The sequence below is a fragment of the Ursus americanus genome, chromosome 20 (assembly GCF_024610735.1).
Source record: "Ursus americanus isolate L20-20 chromosome 20, mUrsAme1.1.p, whole genome shotgun sequence".
In the NCBI taxonomy this organism is placed as follows: Eukaryota; Metazoa; Chordata; class Mammalia; order Carnivora; family Ursidae; genus Ursus; species Ursus americanus.
In genome coordinates this window covers 26833818-26854909 of record NC_142146.1, presented here as the reverse complement: position 1 = coordinate 26854909, position 21092 = coordinate 26833818, and the positions used below count along the sequence as shown (strand labels likewise).

Sequence of the window (21092 nt, the reverse complement as noted above, 5' to 3'; positions counted from 1 at the left end):
CTCAAACAAAAGACTCTGCAAACTATTTGCGCGCACATGTCGGCAGTTGACTTTTCTGGAGTGTACAGTCCTAGTGGAGTTGTCAGCAACTTGGGGCAAAAACGAGAAATTCTTCCCCAGGTTGTTTCCACTTCTTTCTTTCAAGAACTTTGACAATGCCAATGAGACGCAGTCAGATAGCACTGAAGAAACATGGTAAACCGGGGGCGAGATCTACATGTGCCTTCCCAGGGAGAATGTGCCGTTTCCTTTCCAGGCTCTTTGCAATGAAAAAAACAAAAGCTGTTCTAGAAAATGTATGACACCTATCTGCCCTTCTGTGTCCTTAAGAGACGCTGTTAATTGATCACAGCACTGTTAATCACTGAGCCCTGTTCCAGAAGTAGTGACGTGCTCAAGCCAACTGGTGCTGGCTAAACAGAGCTAGTTGTTAAATTTCAGGAATCTTGCTAGCTGGTTGTTGAACATACTCATTATTAAAAATTAAATTATGTAAATTTATACTTGAGTGAAGTATATTAAAAGAAAAGATAATGGATACTCAAAAACCCATCACTTCCTAATTATTTTACTACATCTTATTATTATTCTCTATGCACCTGAGGTTATTTACATATATGGTATCTGCAAGCGCTTTATAATGATGTGCTGTAAAACAGTCTCGGGAGTTGGCCAGGCTTGTGAATTCCTGAGATAAAATCTCTCCATTTTATTGTCAGTTTTTTTTCATAATGGCGCCCCTGGCAAAGGCTGCAGAAGGCAATTTGTTGGGGTAGAATGAAGCCTTTGGGTTACATTATCTACAGGACCCAGCGTAAAATGAAAATGTAGGTTGCTTTGCTCAAAATTTATTAAAGATTTCAAAATGGTGACAGTAGATCATTAAACCAAACATGGGCCCTTCTCATCATGGGCCTTTTGTGAATGCCCATGAAACCAACCCTGGTAACGGGTCACCATTTTCCTGTGGGGATCCTGCATTATCTGAGTGTTTGTAACCCAGGGGCTGCCCACCTGATTTTCAAGGACAAAGTTTCCAGGCAAAATGCAGTGAGTTTTGAAAGCCTGTGCCCTGACTCTGGAGGAGATCCATGATCCTACAGGGTCCAACAGAACAGATCTCAAAGTTTAAGGAAGTTTCACTTCCTCAAGACCCCAAGGTTTCCAGAGCCCTGGGCCCCTGCTGGAATCCCTGGAGAGGACACGGAGATGTCCCAGGGAGATAGGGACAGAGGTGAAGGCAGAGAATTCTGCCGCTGGCAAACCCCTCTAGAAAGGAAGCCACAGTTGACCAGATAAACATCCACAGAGAGCCACAACGCTGCTCTGCTTCAGAACTAGTCACAAGTGTCTCAGGCCTGACTCTTCCTCATTGGTCAAGTCACCTCTTTCTACTCTTTGATCCTGTCTTGAGAAGAAGCCAAACCGACAGAATGACCAACTCATCCCAGTTTGCTGGAATGTCCCAGTTTGAGTGGCAAAAGCCCCATGGTTGGTTACCCTACGAGATGGTTGGGCACTCTACAAACTAAAGTCACAGGAGGAGGCCCCATTCTGAAAGGGCTTAAGTCCTTTCTGTGGGCAGGCATCTTCCAAGACTAACTGGCTAAGTTCCAACAATTGATGCAACAGGCCAACTCCTTTACTATCTCCAGGTATGTTTTCCCTCATCGTTCACCAGGATCTTCCATCACTTCCGTCAGATACAGCAAGGGTACCTTATTAACTGTGACTATGACTGGTGATTGGTAGTAGCTACCCTGGGTTTCTCCCACCTGAAACAACCCCATCCTTGCCCTGGCAATGGTCCTCATCTCCGGTTATACACGAGGATCCCCTGGGGGACTGGGTTTCAATGTTGGTCAAAGCTCTCAGTCATTGTGATGTGCAGCCAGGGTTGAGACCCACTGCCCTAGAACCTAGAACACTGGGCACTTGAATGTCCCTATGTCCAAAAAACAGTTTTCTAAGGAAAATCTTGCTTCTGTCCAGTCTCCTCCAGCCCCCCTCCCCACAAGCATGGAGTGGATCTCCACACAGGCATAAGTCCTGGTGTGAATAATTTTTTTTTCAAACCGAAAAGAATATAACCCTTATATTACATGTTCTTGATTGTCAAAGCATTTGGCATTTATTTTAACTGACCAGCATAGAAATTTTTTCTCTAGGTACTTGCCATTTAAAGATTAAAACCCTGAAAAAAATGAAATAAAGATTAAAAGCCTGGACCCCAGGTTTCATGGACAATGACCAGGAGAATCTATTGATTATCCAGTCAGAGCATTCTTACTCTCTGAATACTGTGACCTTGAGGACTGATCGTATTTCCTTCTTTTTTTTTTTTTTAAGATTTTATTTATTTATGTGACAGAGAGACAGCCAGCGAGAGAAGAAACACAGCAGGGGAGTGGGAGAGGAAGAAGCAGTCTCCCAGCGGAGGAGCCTGATGTGGGACTCGATCCCGGAACGCCAGGATCACGCCCTGAGCCAAAGGCAGACACTCAACGACTGCGCTACCCAGGCGCCCCCGTATTTCCTTCTTTACACTGGCTGCTAGGAAGATCAGAGTGGCTCACTTTCAGCAATTGCATAGACTGCACGGTCTATGCTTCATGTGCTAACTTTACTTCTGGTTTCATCTTACTCCCTAAGCTGACTTTCCCTTTGCCCCAGAGTCCATAGCTATTTATTCTGTCCTATTAAATTGAATGTACACACAAGCTGCTACAAATCCTTTCAGAAGAAAGGCCTAAAATATAAATAAATAAAATGCAGATGGTAATTGCTATTTTTAGGAAGAGGCAGAGCATAAAAAATATTGGACAGACTCTACAAAGCAGATCATGCTGACTGTCATGATGCAAGGCTTCCAATTTTCAGTCCAGCTACCTTCTCAAGATGCATGCTTTCCCCTCACGACTCATACAGAAAAAGTACTAAGCCCGAATGCCCAACCCAAGAGATGCCTTTTGGCCTTTCTCTGACATTGTCTTCTGGTCTCTCCAAGAGTCCCAGTAAGGAGCAAATTATCGCTTTCAACAGCACACTTCTCTTCCCAGATCAAGGACACAATTATCTTGATTGGTTTATAAGCTCAACTTTGCACTTTGTGAGTGATTTCACTGTTGGATTGGAGTGCTACCACAGTCAGTTCTCTTAAGTAATTTGTTTGATTTATTTACAGAGCTGTGGGGCCCGGTGGGGGGGGGGGAGTCTATTGAAATTCATATGCAAATATAATTTAAAATGTAAATCAATATTTTGAGCCAAGAGCACGGGCATTTTTAATGGGAATGCAAGGTAGTCTTGTGCCTGAAGTTACGGTTCTTTGTGGCTAATGGCTTGATTCTCTGTGGGGTTATATTTGCAGATGCTAGGAATTTTCCGAACTCTTGTTCAGAAAGCAGGGAGGCTATGCGGAATGTCTAAGATTTATTCACTTTCCTCCAGCTGCAAGAGTAGTCAGAGGTTCTGTATAAATGGCTCAAGTAAAATCTCCATTTTATAATGCACATCCAGTTTCCATCATAGAACATTAGTGGTGAAAATTCTCTGGGGAACATCATATCCAGCCCTTTCCTTCTGTGAATATATAGAAATATTTCCAGTATTACACATAGAATGAGTTGCAGAATTTGGACTGGGATCCAATGTTCACCACACCTGTGACCAACCCAGAAACAGGTGCATAAACTTCAGTTCTACCTCTAAACAATCTCTCAGAAATTTCCTATAGACTTACCTCCAACTTAGTACATTCAAGGTGCATTCATGACAATGTACTTCTTTCAAGAGTGGCAGAAGTGCCTGGCAGGGGCGGGAGGGTGGTTGCCCCAAACTGTCTGGATATATAAGCTTCTGAACACAAGGCTTACGGGAAGGTTCCAACAGGCCATAAGAGTTCTCTGTTCCGGAACCCAGCCCTGTCTCCTCTTAAGTCAGGGAAGGCCTACATTTCTGCCTGTCCCACTCTTGCTTCTTAGCAAACAACTGTTGTCAAGAGACATCTCCACCCTATACAATTTCTCTCAGGGATCATCTCATGTTTATTAAGAGATCACACAAGGTTCTCAAAAGCCTCCTTTAGAGACAATCCCACTCTTGCAAATTGGGACTCCCTACAAAGAACATCCAAGGAGTAAATCCCAGTCCCCATCTTGGGGACCATCGTCCTCATTGTCTTTCTATACCTCAATGTCCTAGAGCATCTTTCCCTCCCCATTCCAGGTGTTGCAGAGAGTAGGGAGAGTTGGAGGCCAAACTGGCAGCATCTGGACCATGTCACAACTTTGCAGGTCAGACTATATGTATTTGCTAGACTTTTCCTGAAGGCTGCTCATCAAGTCATCTCTTCCCCCTCCACTTGGGTTTTACACTGTAAATGTTCATGGATTAGCTATTTCCAATGCCTTCCCATCTCAAATGGCGGATAAAAGTGGAAGAGCTCAGGGTCAGCCAAGCTGCTGAGAAGTCACAAGCCGTAGACATGTGACCCATTGTTTGGATGTTCAAGATTGTAGTAATGCTGGCTAGAGTTTATTTCACACATCTACCCTGCTGTCTCCAGCTCTGACCCAGCCTACGGAAGGGAGGCAGAAGCTTTCAAACATGATGATAAACAATGAAGTCACAGGACACAACAGCCAAGCCCTCTTGGACTCAGCCAAAAAAAAAAAAAAAGAAGTCCTTATTGGCTACAGAAGCCCTATGGGTCACTATGAGTCAAAGAATCATGAGAAGACAAACGCCAGAACAGCGACAAGAAGTCATGGAGAAGTGCACTAGCCATGGCCAATGGTGGGCCTTGGACATCGAATAAAACTTGAGGCAGGTGAGAGAGATGACCTCACCAGACAGACACAGAGGTGCCTGGCCACGCACGTGTCAGGGCAGACTTCTCGGCATCTCTTGTCCTTCCCAGAATGCCTTAGATTGCACAGGAGATAAAGATACATTTTCCTGGACTCACACCCAACAGGTGGAGTTCTGCACATCTTCCATCAGAGGTTGCAAACTGGCAGTCTGTGGCTGAAGTTGGCCTGCCAACGTGTTTTCTTTGGCCTTAACGGTATATTTTAAAATTCTTGAATCCATTGCCAACTTTCACAAATTGGGGATTTCACATTTTTAAAAATATGAATCTCCCACTTTTCTTGAAAAATCAGAAGATTTGGCAAGGATAGACCTTTTTCCTGCATGGCAAAAATTGGCCATAGTGAGTGACAGCTGTTCTTGTCCAACAGGGGTAGGAATTTGCCAGCTTCTGCAGTCCCACCTCGCTTATTTCTCTTGCTTTTGTTATCTGTCTGGCTTCAGGAGCCACCTCAGTTTACATCCCTGGTCCTCCTGTCTGTCGCAGATCCTCCTCTCCCACCGTAGTAGAAACCCAGGCTGGACTTCAATTGCCAGTGTCCTTACCTCTTTGCCTGAGGACTTTCTTCAGCAGCCAGTCCCTCTCTCTGCTCCCCAGCAGGTCATCAATTGCCCCTTCCCAGCAGTCTCTAAATAATTGGAGCTGGTGCATAAATATCCCAGCTTCCTCCCCCCATTTGGGATCACTCTGAGGCACACGTTGTACCCTGGATCCCAGAAGTCCCCAAAGATATTAAGCTCTAGTTACCCACCATGGTAACTACCTCGTTGACATGCCCTTTAAAGGCTGTCTTGCCTTCCTTATCCTCTTCTCTCCCCACTAGTAGTTTTTCTTTTCTTCTCTTTTCTTTTTTTGCCACCTGAATAAATTAAGTGTACAGTTTCTTACACAATAACAAGAATTTGCAGTTGCTATGTTTTATGCAGTTGTCATCAATACAGAATTAGCGAATAGTGAACCATTGTTTCTGGGGGTGGGGTTTCTAGGCTTCTGGTCACAATGCTTTCATCAACCAATCAATACATAACCTTGTATTTTGTGTCTGTGTTCAAAGATATATTATTCAATATATACTGTTGATTCATAAACATTGAACTCATAGCTAACAACACATTAACTCTTGCCTGAATGGAGATTACCTAACACATATATTTTCTCCATAGACCACATCACAGCCTTCTTGGGCTTAGGAACTCTAGCCAGTACGTCAGTACTAGGCTTGGGGGCAACAATGAAAAGAACAAAAATGGGGGAAATGTAGCACTAAATAGAATATGAAAAGTGTACTTGTTTACAATATAAGAGCTGAAACAAGAAGGCAGAGCATTACCTTGTTTGACCTCATCTGGGAATGGGCACATCAGGTAACTCAAACTTTTTGCCACTCTGTGCGTGTTCACAAATGAATGTGAAAGTGCCATGAATGTTGATTTTGAGGTTACAAATATTACAGTAAGGAGGCAAATTCACAAATATAGAATCCATGAATAATAAATATCAACTATACCCCAGAGTTTGCTTCCAGGGGACCCCAAAGAAAGATAGCACCATAGAAATGCTTTCTTCCTCAAATAATTCAGGAGCAACTAAAAACACTGGGAAGCAACATAAAACAATGGTTTTCAGGCATTGGCCATCGGGGAGCACAGGAACCCCAAGAGAAGGGAACAAATGAAGTAAGTCCTATGATTTCCCCAGAGTATTGCCCAGAGACCGTTTCCAGCTGTACTGCAGGAACGAGGAACCCAGATGGAGCCTGGGGGTCACCTTGAGTTGAAGAGATGGAGCTGGGGGACCAAGGAGGTCGAGGTGGTTAGAGTTGGCAAAGCAGAGTACTGGAGACTGGAAAGCTGTGCTCAGAGGGTGCTCCAGAGATTTGCAAGGATCTGAGAGCCCTCATATGAGCTCTGATCAGAACATGTGGTGTGAGGAAACACCAAGGCCACCGAAAGGAACAGAGGGAAGAATCCTCAGAGCTTACACGGGGTTGGGAATAGTGTTCCCACCAACTAGAGTGGAAAACCTTGTAATTCCTGGGGCCTCAGGCAGAGTACTCAGCAGGGTCTTGTCTTGGTAGTGTGGAAAAAATTGGCCTTCAGCTGAAGATCAAGCTATTTCCAACTAAGTGAATTATCTTCCAGAGCAAAGCTCAATAAAACTTACAGAAATACAAAACATCCACCATCCAACATGATAAGATTCACAGCATCTGACATCAAAGAAAAAATTACCTGGCATGCAGAAAACCAGTAAAATATGACCCAAAGTGAGGAGAAATACTAATAGAAACAGACCAAGAAATGACACAGATGGTAGTATTAGTAGACAAGAACATTGAAACCATTGTTGTAACTATATTTCGTATGTTTGAAAGTGGAAGACAGATGAGGTATGTTAAGTAGAGACATGAAAGATGTAAAAAAGATCCAAATAGAACTGTTAGTGATAAAACCAGAATGCCTAAGATGAAAAATGAAACAACACACTAGATGGGATTAATAGCAGATTAGATGCTACAGAAGTAAAGATTAGTTAACTTGAAGACAGAGCAACAGAAACTAGAAACAAAATGAAATTCAGAGAGGAAAAGAGCAAGAGAAGTCAGAGGCTTTGTTAGAGTGTGGCTTCAATAGCAGGTCATTTAGGTCTGTACCCAGAACCTGATGGTACGTGGGCTCTTGTGGTCCTTGGGAGGAGACACAGTGGGGAAGCTGGACTGGGGACCAAGTTCCCCAGATACAGTGTCAAGGGGAAGGGATGGACAAGCCTCCTACCATGCTCAGTTTAAGGTAGCTTCTGACACATCCCAGCTTTCTTCTTCCAGGCCTTAGAGATTTGGTGGGAAGTTTCCTGCTTTACTTTTAACGGATATTCTTTCCAGGAAATGGAAGGAATGGCTATGGAGTTTTTGTCTCCCTAGTCCTTTCCCTCATTTTTGCCCTCCTGTAAACATCGGAACCTTTCTTTTTAAGACCATCTACTCATTAATGAGAAAGGATAAATGACAAGAACACAAAATGAAGATGAGAGAAAGGTCCTAAATACCACACTAAGTTTTCATAGATTTTGTTTCTACCAGATGGTAAAACATAAAAATGGCTGTGAGCTTGCCTTTTTCAATGGACATGTCTGAGCCCATTCTCAGATGATCTTAATATACCCCGAATAAATGTTGAGGCCCTGCAGAAATGGATATTCAAACCTCAGTACCACACCAGTTAAATTTCCTTTGATTATGAAATGTCTCAAACATACTGAAAATAATGTAATTGACATGTATTTACACTCCAAGTCTTTAAAAAGTTGACTTGTGGTCATATTGGCCTCAGAACTTTGGTTCTAATTAATATTTAAAGTTACACATACAGCTACACCCCCTGCCCCTACTCTATTCCATTTTTCCTCTATTCCCAGCAGTGCTCACCTCCTAAAAGTGTTTTACTTTTTAATAATTTTTATGTTTACCACATATGCTTAATATGTAGTATCATTTTGATTCTTTCAAAAATCCACACGGATATTACACTGTCCTGTTACAACCTAATTTCTCACTCGATATGATGTTTTAGAGATTTGTCTGTGTGGACTTCACTATGTGACATTATGCGGACATTTTGGTTATTACTTATTTTTTGCCATTGCAGGGCTTTGGTGAATATCCCTGCACATGTTTTTTTGGTGAACATATCAAAAGATTTTTCCAGAAGTGCAAATGCTGTACTGTCTAATATGGGCATGCTCAACGTTACTGGATATTGCCAAAATGCCCCTCAAAGGTACCAGTTTACTGCCGCCAGTGAACAGTCCCCATCCCCCTTATCCCTGACTGAATTGGTATCATCAGACTTTAAAAATGTTATCAGTCTGTATCTGGACTCTCTGTTCTGTTCCCTTGATCTCTTTCTCATTCATTTGCCAGTACCACACTGTTTAAATTATTATGGCTTTATAAATTTAGATATCCGGGGAGAGGGATCTCCTTCTTTGTTCTTCATAATTAGCATTCTTGGTTCTTTACCCTTCTGTAGGAATTGTAGGGTAGCTTGTGAAGATCTATGGAAAGCTCAGTTAGCACTTTGAATGAAATGAGAGTGAATTTATAGATGAATTTGAGGAGGATTCACATTTTTATGATCTTGAGTCTTTTCACCAAGGATCATGCTATTTCTCTCCAGGTTTACTTTTATTCCTTCAGTAAAGTTTATAGTTTGCCCCACAAATTTCATGAGATTTATTACTAGGTACCTTAGAGCTTTTGTTGCTGAGATACCATTTTTCACTTATCAGGTAGGCAAAGATTAAAAGGGCTACTAACACTCTATACTGGTATATAATATTATGGGGAAACAGGCATTTTTATATTTTATTATTGCAAGTGTAAATTAATTCAGCCTCTTTGGAGCACAATTTGTAATAACTTTAAAGTTTTTAATGCATATTTTATTTGACCCAGAAATTCTACTTCCAAGAATTCACAAATATATGCACATACATGTGAGATTTTGTGTGTCTAAGGATGTTTAAGGCCAGATGATCATAAGAGCAAAAAATTGATAACAGGGGCGCCTGGGTAGCGCAGTCGTTAAAGCGTCTGCCTTCGGCTCAGGGCGTGATCCCGGCGTACCGGGATCGAGTCCCACATCGGGCTCCTCCGCTGGGAGCCTGCTTCTTCCTCTCTCACTCGCCTCCTGTGTTCCCTCTCTCGCTGGCTGTCTCTCTGTCACATAAATAAATAAAATCTTTTAAAAAAAAACATTAAAAAAAAAATTGATAACAGCCTATATGTGTATCGGTACAAGCCTGGTTAAATTAACCAGGTTAAATTAACTGAATAGTTCATCCAGTCAATGAAATACTACATAGCAGCTTTATAAATACTTACATGAGAAAAACCCCAAGATTTTTATTTTTTTCTTCTTCCTGCTTGCTTTAGGGTTAGTTCACTGTTCATTTTGCAGTAGCCTGAAGTAGTGGAATAGGTTTGATCTGAAATTTTTCTTCTCTTTCAATATAGACATATATAGCTATAAATTCCCCTCTAAACCTGCTTTAGCTTCATGCCATAAGTTTGGGTATGGTGTATCCTCATTTTCATTTATTTCAAAGTATTTTCTAAGTACTCCTATGATTTTCTCTTTGACCCATTAGTTATTAAGGAGTGTATTGTTCAATTTCCACATATTTGTAAGTTTCTCAGATTTCCTTCTGGTATTGATTGTTCTTGGCTGGACAACATACTTAATATGACTTCAATCCTTAAAGTTATTGAGGCTTGTTTTAAGGTTTAATATATGGTCTATCATGGAGAATGTTCCATATGCATTTCAGAAGAACGTGTATTCTGCTATTGATAAGTGCAAAACAGAATCACCTCTTAAAATTCCTTTCCTCTCTTCTCGTCCTCTGTTCCCTGCAATTAGTTCAGAGCATCTCTTCCTCTACACTCGACATCTCTCACTCTCTATGCCCAGTCCATAGGGTTTTCTCCCTTTTTTCCCCTTTTCTCCTGTCTCACCTCTTTATTATATAGATCAACTTAGCCTCTCTCATGGTAGCTCTCTCTCCTGCCTCTTTCTTCTCTTCCTTTTCCACTTTTCCCATCGTTTAGATTCTCCCAGATCAAAATAGAACCTGAGAACTGACTGACACAAGAATTCACTTCTTTTACCAAGGCCTCTCTAGTTCAGTGTCTCTCTATCCATTTTCCTGAAGCTGCAATAGGAAAAAGTCCAGGAACAGGGTTGATAAGGAAGAAGCTCTCCATATGATTAGGATTCTCTATATGGTTAAAATGAGCTGGTGAAAACAAAAATGTTCCCTCTAGACCCACCTTCCATGGATCAAGACCCAATGGGAAATTGTGTAAACAAATTCTTAATCATCCATGGCAGGATTAGCCTCCTCCCTCAAGGTCATCTGCTATAAACTCCTTCTTAACTCTGTCGATGTCTCACAGAACCAAAGGCCAGGCTTTGAGAGTGGCAGCCTCGAAGCTGCAATCAATCTGGCTTTAATTCATTATTAACACACTACTAAAAAGCCCTTTTGAAGTCACAGCACCAGCAGGAGCCAAGCACAGGAGATCCCGCGAGCTTTCTAAGATCTTACAGCCTATGGGCGGGTGGAGAAGTAATTGCACTTTTGTTGTTCACCAACAGGCTTGGAGAAGTGTCAGGCCTTTACATTTTATTTTGTTTTCTTCACATGTACCGAAATATTAGTTTGTACGCATCTCTAGCAGTAGTCCCAGCACAGTGTGAGGTTATAATAACTTGTGGACCTGTCTTACTGGCCATGTCTTATTCATCTTTTTATTCACCATGCCAAGCACCTTGCCTGGTGGATATTCAGTAATGTCTTCAGAATGAAAGGAGACAACGCAATAATAAATACACCCAGTAGGGCTTCACAGTGCTTTTCCGAAAGAATCATTATAGGTATTTCAACCTCATATACTGGTCACATAACACATCTCTATCTCCAAAATCCATACCATGCCCTCTACTCAGCCCTGTACAGTAATTAGTCTTCCAGGTCCTCTCAAAAGTTTGCCAGCATCTTTAATCCCTTCAACCCCAGTTCGAGTCAGTGTAATCATCTGCAAAGTCTATTTCAAACGTGTAGTATTAATGCATATGCACGCATGCGCAGGCACGTGCACCCACAAGCTACACGTTTTCAAGTATAGAGCACGGTGCATTCACCCTGCTTTTTGCACCAGGACAGGAAGTAGACCTTTGTTCTCAGGATTAGAAGAATGAAGAAGGACAGAGGCACATTGTTCTCCCAGACCTCTTACACCTTCAAAGACACCTGGAAATCAGATGGCAGGATGACTGAGAAGTTTGCTCTCCCTAATTGCCTCTGTGCCCTAGCCCTTCCCTATTCTGACCACTGGCGCCCATCCTCATTGCCTTGGGGAATGGATGGCACTGAAGAATGCTGCTTACAAAGAAATTAAATGCTTGGCTTTTCAGGTTCAATAGACTAAATAGGGACATAACACCCCCCCACCAAAAAAAAAAAACAACAAAAAACCACCTGAAGACTACCAACAGATCCTCCCTGTTCTGTACAAGAGCCAAAGGTCCCCTGAGCAGTCTGTTAAGAGTAGATCGTAGCATCGACAGTGACTGATGTCACCCAGAGAGGGCTCACGTGGCTAGTCCGAAGGTGGTTATGAGAATCTTGGTGCTCATTCAGAGGGGCAAGAGAGTCAGCGGTAGCTGAAAAGATGGAAGAAGTAAGTAGAGACTCTCCTGGAGTGTTCTCACCACATGCAGCTGAAATGCACACCGCCTGAATTTGTATAGAGTCATTTTCCTGGTACATCTGCCGCTGGGAGCTGGCAGGAGCTGTCTGAAGTCTTGTTTCTGGGCTCAGCAAGATGTTGATTTGGGTCATGGCCATTGCCCGAGTCTAGGCTGCCCCAGGCAGACAGAGTCAGGGGTGCTCTTGCCTCCCCACCGCCCTATCTGGAAGGATCCATAGAGAATAAGTTTAGTGTCCATGATCGGCCTCCCCATCTGACACCACCTGGTGCTACTGAGTAACAGGGCCAATTTTCTCAGTATATGTTTTTAGGAGAAAAAAGTCGTTGCCCTTAAAAAATACATAATCATAGGGTGCCTGGCTCAGTCTATTAAGTGTGGGCCTTCGGCTCAGATCATTGTCTCTGGGTCCTGGGGTCTCGAGATCAAGCCCTGCTCAGTGGGGAGTCTGCTTCTCCCTCTCACTCTGCTCCTCCCCCCACTCCTGCTCTCTCTCTCAAATAAATACATAAAATCTTTTTAAAAAAATACATAACTGTGACTTGAAAATAACAGGATCTTTAAACAAAATTTTTTTTTAGTGGAATTGGGTGATTAGAATGAATTCCAAAATACTGTTAGGGTTGCTGAGATTAACTGTGTTTTTTAAGACAGGCTGTCTCTACAGCGTCAGGCATGGCCTTTACCCTGCAACATATTATTCTAGGCACCCTATAGAACATGCTGAAGAATGTTTCCCTCTTTTGAGGACTTTAGATCTGAAAGAGAACTGATCACATAGCTATCCGTTCCGTTGCACAGACTACAGATCAGGAAACATGTCACAGTCAGACTTACACAGAAAGAACAGAAATAATCTTGCAGAATACTATAGGAAGTTACCCCTCCCAGCAATTACTTCCCTCCACAACCAGAAAATAAAAGGGATAGATCAAGTATTTATGCTTGCTGGCATCCCTGTCTTACTCTGGATTCCCCCAAAAGCAAACCCTGAGGTAAGAAGGTGGGTGTAAGCAGTTTATTTGGGAAGAGAACCAAGAAGTACAAGCGAGGGGGTGGTGAGAACGAGATAAAGAAGGGAGAAGGTGGAGAAAGGGTATATTGATGAGCAGACTGCCCCTGTGGGAGCTCAGTGCTGCTAGGAATTCTCTAATGAATTATGTAGATCAGAGCTCAGAAGAGTTGCATTAAGTTTATGCGGTATTTTTCACTGGAGGCATTTATCCACCAATTTCCTTTCCTTAAACCTAAAGTTGCTCCCATAGTTAAGTTCCTAGCACTCCTGACTCGCTCTGCACGAAGGGGGAGTGAGTTCTCCGATGGGGGAGAGACCGCAGGCGGGCAGGGAGAGGCGGGCACTGTGGCACGCTGTCTGTGGGCGTAGCCAGCGTCCATCTGCAGCCACATGAGAACTCAGAGCGAGGCCAAGGGACCTAGTGCGGTGGGTCAGCCACAGCTGCTACAGTCTCTCTGGGAATGAAAGAAAATATATTAAATGTATCTATTTTTAAACCCACTAGTCCTGAAGAGGAAAGGTTGAAGGGAGAGCAAAGAGACCCTGGATCCCAGGGGATCCCTGGAAAGTGCCCTACGCCCCTCCTCCGAGCCAATCTCCAAGGCAGAAAAGTGTATATGGAGGTAAATGAGAGAAGCCCTAGAGAGAGAGAGGACCAGTGTCCCCATGCTCCAGTACAGTCCGGGGCAGTGACAAGCCCCCAGAGTCCTCTTCAACCAGCATGCTGTGTGAGCAGGAGAAAAGTCCTACGCGGGGGTTAGGCTGGTGGGTGTGAGGTGGTCTCACAGAGCTCCCTATGCCCCCCGAGAAGAGTGGCGCGGCTGTGCTTCGGGAAGCCTGTGGCCCAAGCAAGCCCTGTGTTTGGAGAGCAGGTAGTTTACAGAAACTCTGTAAGGGTTTTCAGAGGCCGGATGGGACCAGGGCGCTTTCAGGGGAGGCTGGCATGGGTAAAGAGCAAAGAGGAGGACAGGTGTGCTCCCTCTCAACGCCCGGGCCTGGGTAGCACCCACGACCTAAACCCTGCCCCGGGGACAAGGAGAGGATGGAGAAACCTTGAACGGCCTAAGACTGGTTTATGTGTGAGGCCAGATGAGTGTTTTTATTTTTGCCGCAAATGAACTCATGAACCCACACTGAGGAGAATGTGGCCTCGCACATCTGAGGTTTATACACGCAAAACTGAGCTCCCGTGCTTCCGGCTCGTGCCCAGGAAGAATGTGTCCCGGATTGGAGAGAAAGACAGGAAGAAGCAAATTGAGTTTGGACTTCTCTGTCATGTTAAAGGAGATGTATCCTTTACATTTTTTAAATTTTTTATTTGAATTGAAACAGAGCTGACATATGATGTGATATTAGCTTTCGGTGTACGGCATAGAGATCTGACGATTATATACATTGAGGGAGGTGCGTTCCTTATGAGAGAGCGCTCCACCCTTAGCAGACATCAGAAGCATCCAGAGGGTTTGTGAAAACACAGATGCCTGCCCCCCCCCATCAACTCTAGCTCAGGAAGTCTAGCAAGGGCCTAAGAAGGGCCTCTGTTCTTGGTCACTCTTGCATTTGAAGATGACCTACAAGCTTCATAGATGTCACTCCTCCCTTGACGTAGCCCAGTGTAAAAACTGCTCTCCGTCAATGCTTATCATTGTGGTATTTACACACACGGTTACTCCCTAATTGGTGGTAATGTTCTTTCCCAGTACGATCTGTGCACAAGGAAAGCTGAGCCGAATGGGTTGTATCAGAGAAGCAGGAGTGAGGTTGGCCACCTCAGGCCTGGTCCTGTCAGGTGGTCTGAGGGAGGGGAGGGGGTGGGGCTTGCATGGCCTCACATTCCCTCCTCCCCTTTCTAAGGCCCAACATTGGTACGCATCCCAGGCTGTTACCTTATTGTCAACAATTCGTTCAGTGCCCAATGTGTAGTGGACATCAGGTCTCATCTCCAAGAGCCATGCATTTGACATGTGTAGCTGAGCCGGGCCCTGAGTTCCATGTGGGAGAGACAAAAATGCAGCAACCGTTAACAGCGGAGGCCAGAGAGCGAACAGCCATCACCTTATAGCATAACAAACTCACACGAGGACGTGCCTGTGGTCAAGCGCTGGGGGGAACTGTTTTTCTCTTCTCATCTTGTTTCTGGCTCTTCTCTTCACCTCAAGTTCAGACAGGAACCAAATGGGGACTGGACATTCACCTGCTGATGACATCTTGAACCCCGCTCCCCGCCCCCCCCCCCCCGGGCCAGGTGTCCTGTTGCACGGCAGAGAGCTGATTTACTAGCTGACGTCCACTGTTCCTTCAGTGAAGGCTCTCAGTCTCTGACTTGTTCAAGCACTTTGACCTGCTACCAGACTGAATTGAAGACTGAATGTTTTTTCTAGGCAAATAGCAGACTTTTCTACACTAAAGGTGCTGTGGCCTAAGAGAAAATAGGCGGATAAGAAGCTAAGTCCCCGTGGCTTGGGACCTGCGGCTCCCTCCACTCAGGGTGACTCTGTCCGTGCGGGAAGCGCGTGGGGATTTTATTTCATTCTTAGCAGGCTTCAAGTATCATCCTCTGATTATGGGCTGTGTGCAACCCTTTTAGGGCCGATCAGAATCCCAAAGTCTCAGAGGACACCCGACCTCACTTGACTTGAATCAGAATAGCTATATTGTTGTCTCTAAGTTTATTTGACAAATATTTATTGAGTGCCCACTCTATGTCCGACACAGTTCTCTGGGGAAACAGCAGTGAATGGACCAGTGGAACAGTTCTGCTTGTAGAGCTAACCTTTTATGGGGGTGGGATGGGGGCACAGACAACAAAGAACCGAGTTATCTTATTTATCAAGTATTGGGAAAATCTACAGAGATTCTCAAAGAAAGCAAGAGACCAGAACGTCATGTGTAGATGGAGGGGCTTCTGGTGTGAAAGGTGGGTCAGGAGAGGCCTCGCTGAACAGGCAATATTGGAAGAAAATGAAAGCAAGTAAATGAGCCTTATGGCTGGCTTTCTGGGGAAGGAAAGTTCAAGGAAAGGATCAGCCAGGTAAAGGCCCTGAGCGGGGAGGTGGTTGGTGAGTTTGAAACCAGTGTTGCTGGAGAGGGTCGGGAAGGGTGTTCTGCCCTGAGGCTGGAGACTGCACATTCCTTGTTCTCTGAAAGTCTCCTGGAATCATCCTTGTTAACCTCAAAATGTCCCAGAAATTCCAAATTCCATCTCCCAGAGTGTCTGCCTCTTGAACCTGACTGAAAGCCGTATAACTTCTACCCCACCACACCCTGATGTGGGATTTGGAAAATATGGTCCAATCCAGCAATCCTAACTGCTGTCCATCAGGACGCTATGCTGGGCTATTAAGAACAATCACATATAACCCACCATGTCACCTCTGACTCTGAATGTCTTCACGGAAGACACACACACACACACACACACACACACTGAGCTGGAGCTCTGGAAGAAGCAACCGAATCAAAAGGAAAAACATTTTTTTTCCATGAGATGTTTAAGTTCCCATTCTAAGATCAAAATCAAAATAGAAACAACGAGCAATTCATTTCAGGAATTACCCAGTGGCAGTTCCCCACTCCCTCCCCACTCCACTCCTGGTTACTGGGCAGCCTGGCAGTCCTGCAGTCATCAGAAAAAACGCACATCACATGACGGTTGGTCACCCTTAATCAGTGATTCCAGCCAGAAGCCCAGGAGCTCTGAGCACGCTGGATTCCCTCTTCTCTCCCATCTACCTCACCTCCTTGGATCTCATGGATTCAGACACCATCCCCGTGCAGTTTCACCACCTGCAGGCCAGACCTGTCCCCCGACCTCCAGCTACGACATATCCCACTGCCCACCCTTCACCTCCCCTTGACTATCTACGAGACATCTCACACTTCACATGGCCCAAACAGCCGCTGTCATACATCTCCTCCTACCAACGCCTGCCCTTCCCCATCTTGGTTGATAGCAGCTCTGTTCTTCCAACTGCCAGACCAAAACCTTTCTTTCTCTTGCACCGGGTATCAATTCACCAGCAGGTTCTACAGGGTCTTCCTTAAAATATGCCCAGAAGCCAACTACTCCTCACCACCTCCACGGAGGCCACTTTGGTCCACGCCTTCATCACTTCTCACTGCAATAGCACCTGAGTTGGTCTCCTTGCTTCTGCCCTTTGCTCCCCCAGTCTAATCCCAACATGGCAGCCAGAGTGATCCCCTTCAAATCTAAGTTAATTGTGTCTGTCCTCCGCTCACAACCCCGAGGGCTCCCATTTCCCTCAGAGGAAAGAGGAAAGCCAAAATCCCTTACGATGCCCTCCGAGGTCCTCCATGATCCCCCCTCACCTCTTACCCCCCTCACCTCTTTCATCCTGTTTTTCATCACACTCTGCCTTCCTCCCTCCGTTCCTGTCACATGGCTTTTCTGCTGCTCCGGGGAAGGCCCGGCACATGCTCGCTGCAGGACCTTTGCATTTGCTCTCCCCTCTGCCCCAGATGCTCACGCCCACATCGCTGCCTGGCCCTCCTCCTTACACAGATGCTAACTCTTCTGTGAAACCTTCCCTCACCACTCAGTGTCCGTTGTCAACCCCCAGTGCATGCTCCCCAGCCCCTTGCCCTGTGTTACTTTCCTCCTTAGCCCTTATCACCCCCTGACCCACTGCATTTTTAAATTAATTATCCGTCTCTCCTGCTAGAATGTAAACCCCAGTCTGAGGCACAAATTTTGGTGTTTTATTCATTGCTGGACTCCCACTCCCGGATAGTTTTGGCACGTAGTAGGTGCTCATTAATATTTGTTGGTTGAATGAAGGAGGTTTTATAACTGAAGACCATGCCACTCCTCTCCTGATTTGCCCCCTTCGTGGCCGTGTATAGAAGGCATTCAGATGCTCTTGTGGGCAGGAGGGGCTTACAGGAACATCTCCCCCCAGCTTCCCTCATTTTCAGGTTGAGGACAGTGGTCCTCAAGAAGGAGGGAGAGCCCAGCCTAACATTCCAGATCACTTGTGGGAGGCTGGGGGTGCAAACAGACAGCTAGCTGTTTGCATCTATGCTGCAGGTACACCTGTCTGGAACCAGGAGGGAATACTCTTTCCTGCCCCTGTGAGTGGGGAAAGAAGTCTTCCTATCAACGGGATTCAAATCTGAACTCCTGGGATGTTCCTGTTTGGGTTTGGTCCTGGCGGGGCCGGTGTTTATTTTGCCCCGGCGTTGCCTTCTGTGGGATTGTGCAAAGCCTGGGAACAGTGAGGGCATTAGGACCAGGAGCGAGGCGCACACTTGGCTCCTGATGTGTCTGGCAGAGGGCTCTCAGCGGAGCACGGAGCTATGTGTGAAAGGAAATCAGGCGCTGCCTGCCGGCTTCACATCTGTTGATCTGACCCGACTTGAAGTGTCCAAAGGAAGACGACTGTCAGCTCTGCTGGACTGAGGACCCACAGCTCCCCCCAAGACATCGCATAGCAACCTGACCATTCATGCAAGGGGTGGGGAGGGGGGGGAGACGAAACACGTGAGACCAAACACCTGAGCAGAATGGAATAATTTTTTTTCCCCAAGGAGATAAAGGGGGTAAAAGGGGCAAAACGATTCCATTTGAAGACCCCGTGAATGGGCTTTCAGAAGGCAATTACAGAAATCCACTCAGAGAGGAGCCAGGGTGCTGGCTTCCTGATTGTAAGTGCGAGTCAGTCTTATACATGCTGTTGGCAAATGTGAGATGGGAAAAAAGGAGCAGGTTAAGTGACCAGCAAAAAACTTCCAGGTGGAACTAGGAAGCTAGGTTCTCCTGCAAGCCCGAAGGAACCTGGAGCTGGAGGAGGAAGCAAACTTGAATATGACCTGTTGCGTTTGGCAAGTTCCAGCAACATGCTCGTAAGGAAGCGATGCCGGCATGGACCATGCAGACTGCAATTCCTGCTGCTCTTGCTGATGCTGGGATGCGTGCTGCTGATGGTGGCCATGCTGCAGCCTCCCCCGCACGCCCCCCACCCTGCGGTCACAGCCCAGGCTGCCCAGCGCAGCCCAGAGGCTGGCTACCGCCTGGACTTCGGGGAATCCCAGGAATGGGTGCTGGAGGCTGAGGATGAGGGCCAAGAATACGGCCCCCTGGAGGGACTGCCCCCCTTTATCTCGCTGCGGGAGGATCAGCTCCTGGTGGCGGTGGCCTCACCCAGGGCCAGAAGGAACAAGACCCAGGGCAGGAGAGGTGGCAGCTACCGGCTCATCAAACAGCCGAGCAGAAGGCAGGATGAAGAGGCCCCAGAGAGGGACTGGGCGGCCGAGGAGGAAGATGGGGAGGTATCGCAAGATGAGCTGACCCCACTCAGCCTGGAGGAGGCGTTCAGTGCCCGCATCCCCCTGCAGAGGGCGCTGCCTGAGGTACGGCATCCACTGTAAGTAAGGTCCTGGCTTCCCCTTCCCCCAGCTCCTGAGGTGTTATCTGCAGACTCAGGGGTGCCAACTTCCTCCACTCTGCCTCCACTGTCCTTAGGGCAGCAGTTCCCAAGGTGTGGTCCCTGGACTGGCAGCAGAAGCATCCCCTGGGGACTTGTTAGAAATGCAGAGTGTCAGACCACATCCCAGACCCACTGAGTGAGAAACTCTGGGTGGGTCCGGTGAGTTAACCAGCCCTCCAGGTGTGGAAAGGAGGAGCTCTTACTTGCCCTTCTCTTCCCCACCCGGGTCTAGTCCTTCTGTCTCGGGCTATCAGGTCAAACAGCTTTATCCATTTAACACATAGTGAGCTTGGGGCAGATGTTCTCCCACCCACCTTCCAACTCTAATACTCGGCCTGGATACATTTTGGTATTATGATTGCTGCTATTATTTGCTTTCCTTTTGGGTCAAAGTAACAATTGAAACTAACATTTATGTGACTCCTGCCATGTGCCTGATTATTTATTTATTTATTTATTTAAGATTTTATTTGAGAGTGAGAGAGCGCACAAGCAGGGGGAGTGGCAGAGGGAGAGGCAGAGGGAGTGGCAGAGGGAGAGGGAGAGGCTCTCTTTCCCCACAGAGCAGGCAGCCTAATGTGGGGCTCGATATCAGGACCCTGGGATCATGACCTGAGCTGAAGGCAGATGCCTAACTGACTAAGCCACCCAGGTGCTCCCATGTGCCTGATTTTAATCTAAGAGCTGTTCGTATATTAGCCCTTATAACTCTGTCAGATGAGTGTGAGTATTACCATCAGGCTGATTTTATAGGTATGAGCACAAGGCACATAGAAGTCAAGTAACTTGTCCACAGTCACACAGCTGGCAGGTACCAAAGCAGGGATTGGAATCCAAGAAACTCCAGTCTCCCTGGACTGCCACCCCATGCCGCCCTCCTTAATCTACTGGACTCAGGGCACAGTCCCAGTGCCCAGGGGCTAGAATGCCGCACTGAGGCAGCCTAGCCTGGCAGGGTGGCCCCACGCCCAGGAGGCAAGCTGGGAAGTGTGACAACATGGAGGCTGGACCCCAGGAAAGGCTGAGCTTGCCTTGTACATCCCCTGTCCTCCCCCACCATCACCATGGCTGGCTGCAGAGGAGGGCTCTGGTCCAGCAGCCAGGGCCAAGGCGGCTGGTTAGTTCGGGGAAGTCCCTTCCCTATAAGCCACTGCTCTTCCTAGAACCCAGAGAGTTTCCCGCCAAGCAAACTCATGTTCTGACCCTCTGGGTGAGCGGGTCCATGTAGAGCTGCAGTCAAGAGCGCGACAAGGTACTCCTCTGAATCCGGGGGGGGGGGGGTTCCCTCTCAGCCTGACTGCCTGGTGTTCACCCTCAGGGCCGTGCAAATACGGGTCAGCGGCCGAGAGTGGCTCCCTACATCGCGCATGTGGGTGCCTCACTCATCTTACGCACCCCAACCTTGCTGCTCCAACTTCAGCTCTTGGATTAAAAAACTCTTTTCAGGAAACATCCAGACCCAGCCAGGCCCACCCCGGTGCAATTTT

At 46.2% G+C, this 21092-nt stretch overlaps 1 protein-coding gene across 3 annotated transcripts in view; it reads left to right on the top strand.

The window, feature by feature from the left end:
• Positions 1-18461: 18461 nt before the first annotated feature.
• GALNT15 (polypeptide N-acetylgalactosaminyltransferase 15) overlaps positions 18462-21092 on the top strand; it is a 47785-nt gene continuing 45154 nt past the window's right edge. For 2 of the 3 annotated variants that reach the window (XM_045791697.2, XM_045791694.2), the window contains exon 1: positions 18464-19542. In XM_045791697.2, coding sequence (XP_045647653.2) covers positions 19016-19542 — 527 coding nt within the window. In that variant the 5' untranslated portion in view covers positions 18464-19015. Of the gene's footprint in view, positions 19543-21092 lie in introns of all 3 variants that reach the window. The other variant, XM_045791696.2, reaches the window with a different exon arrangement.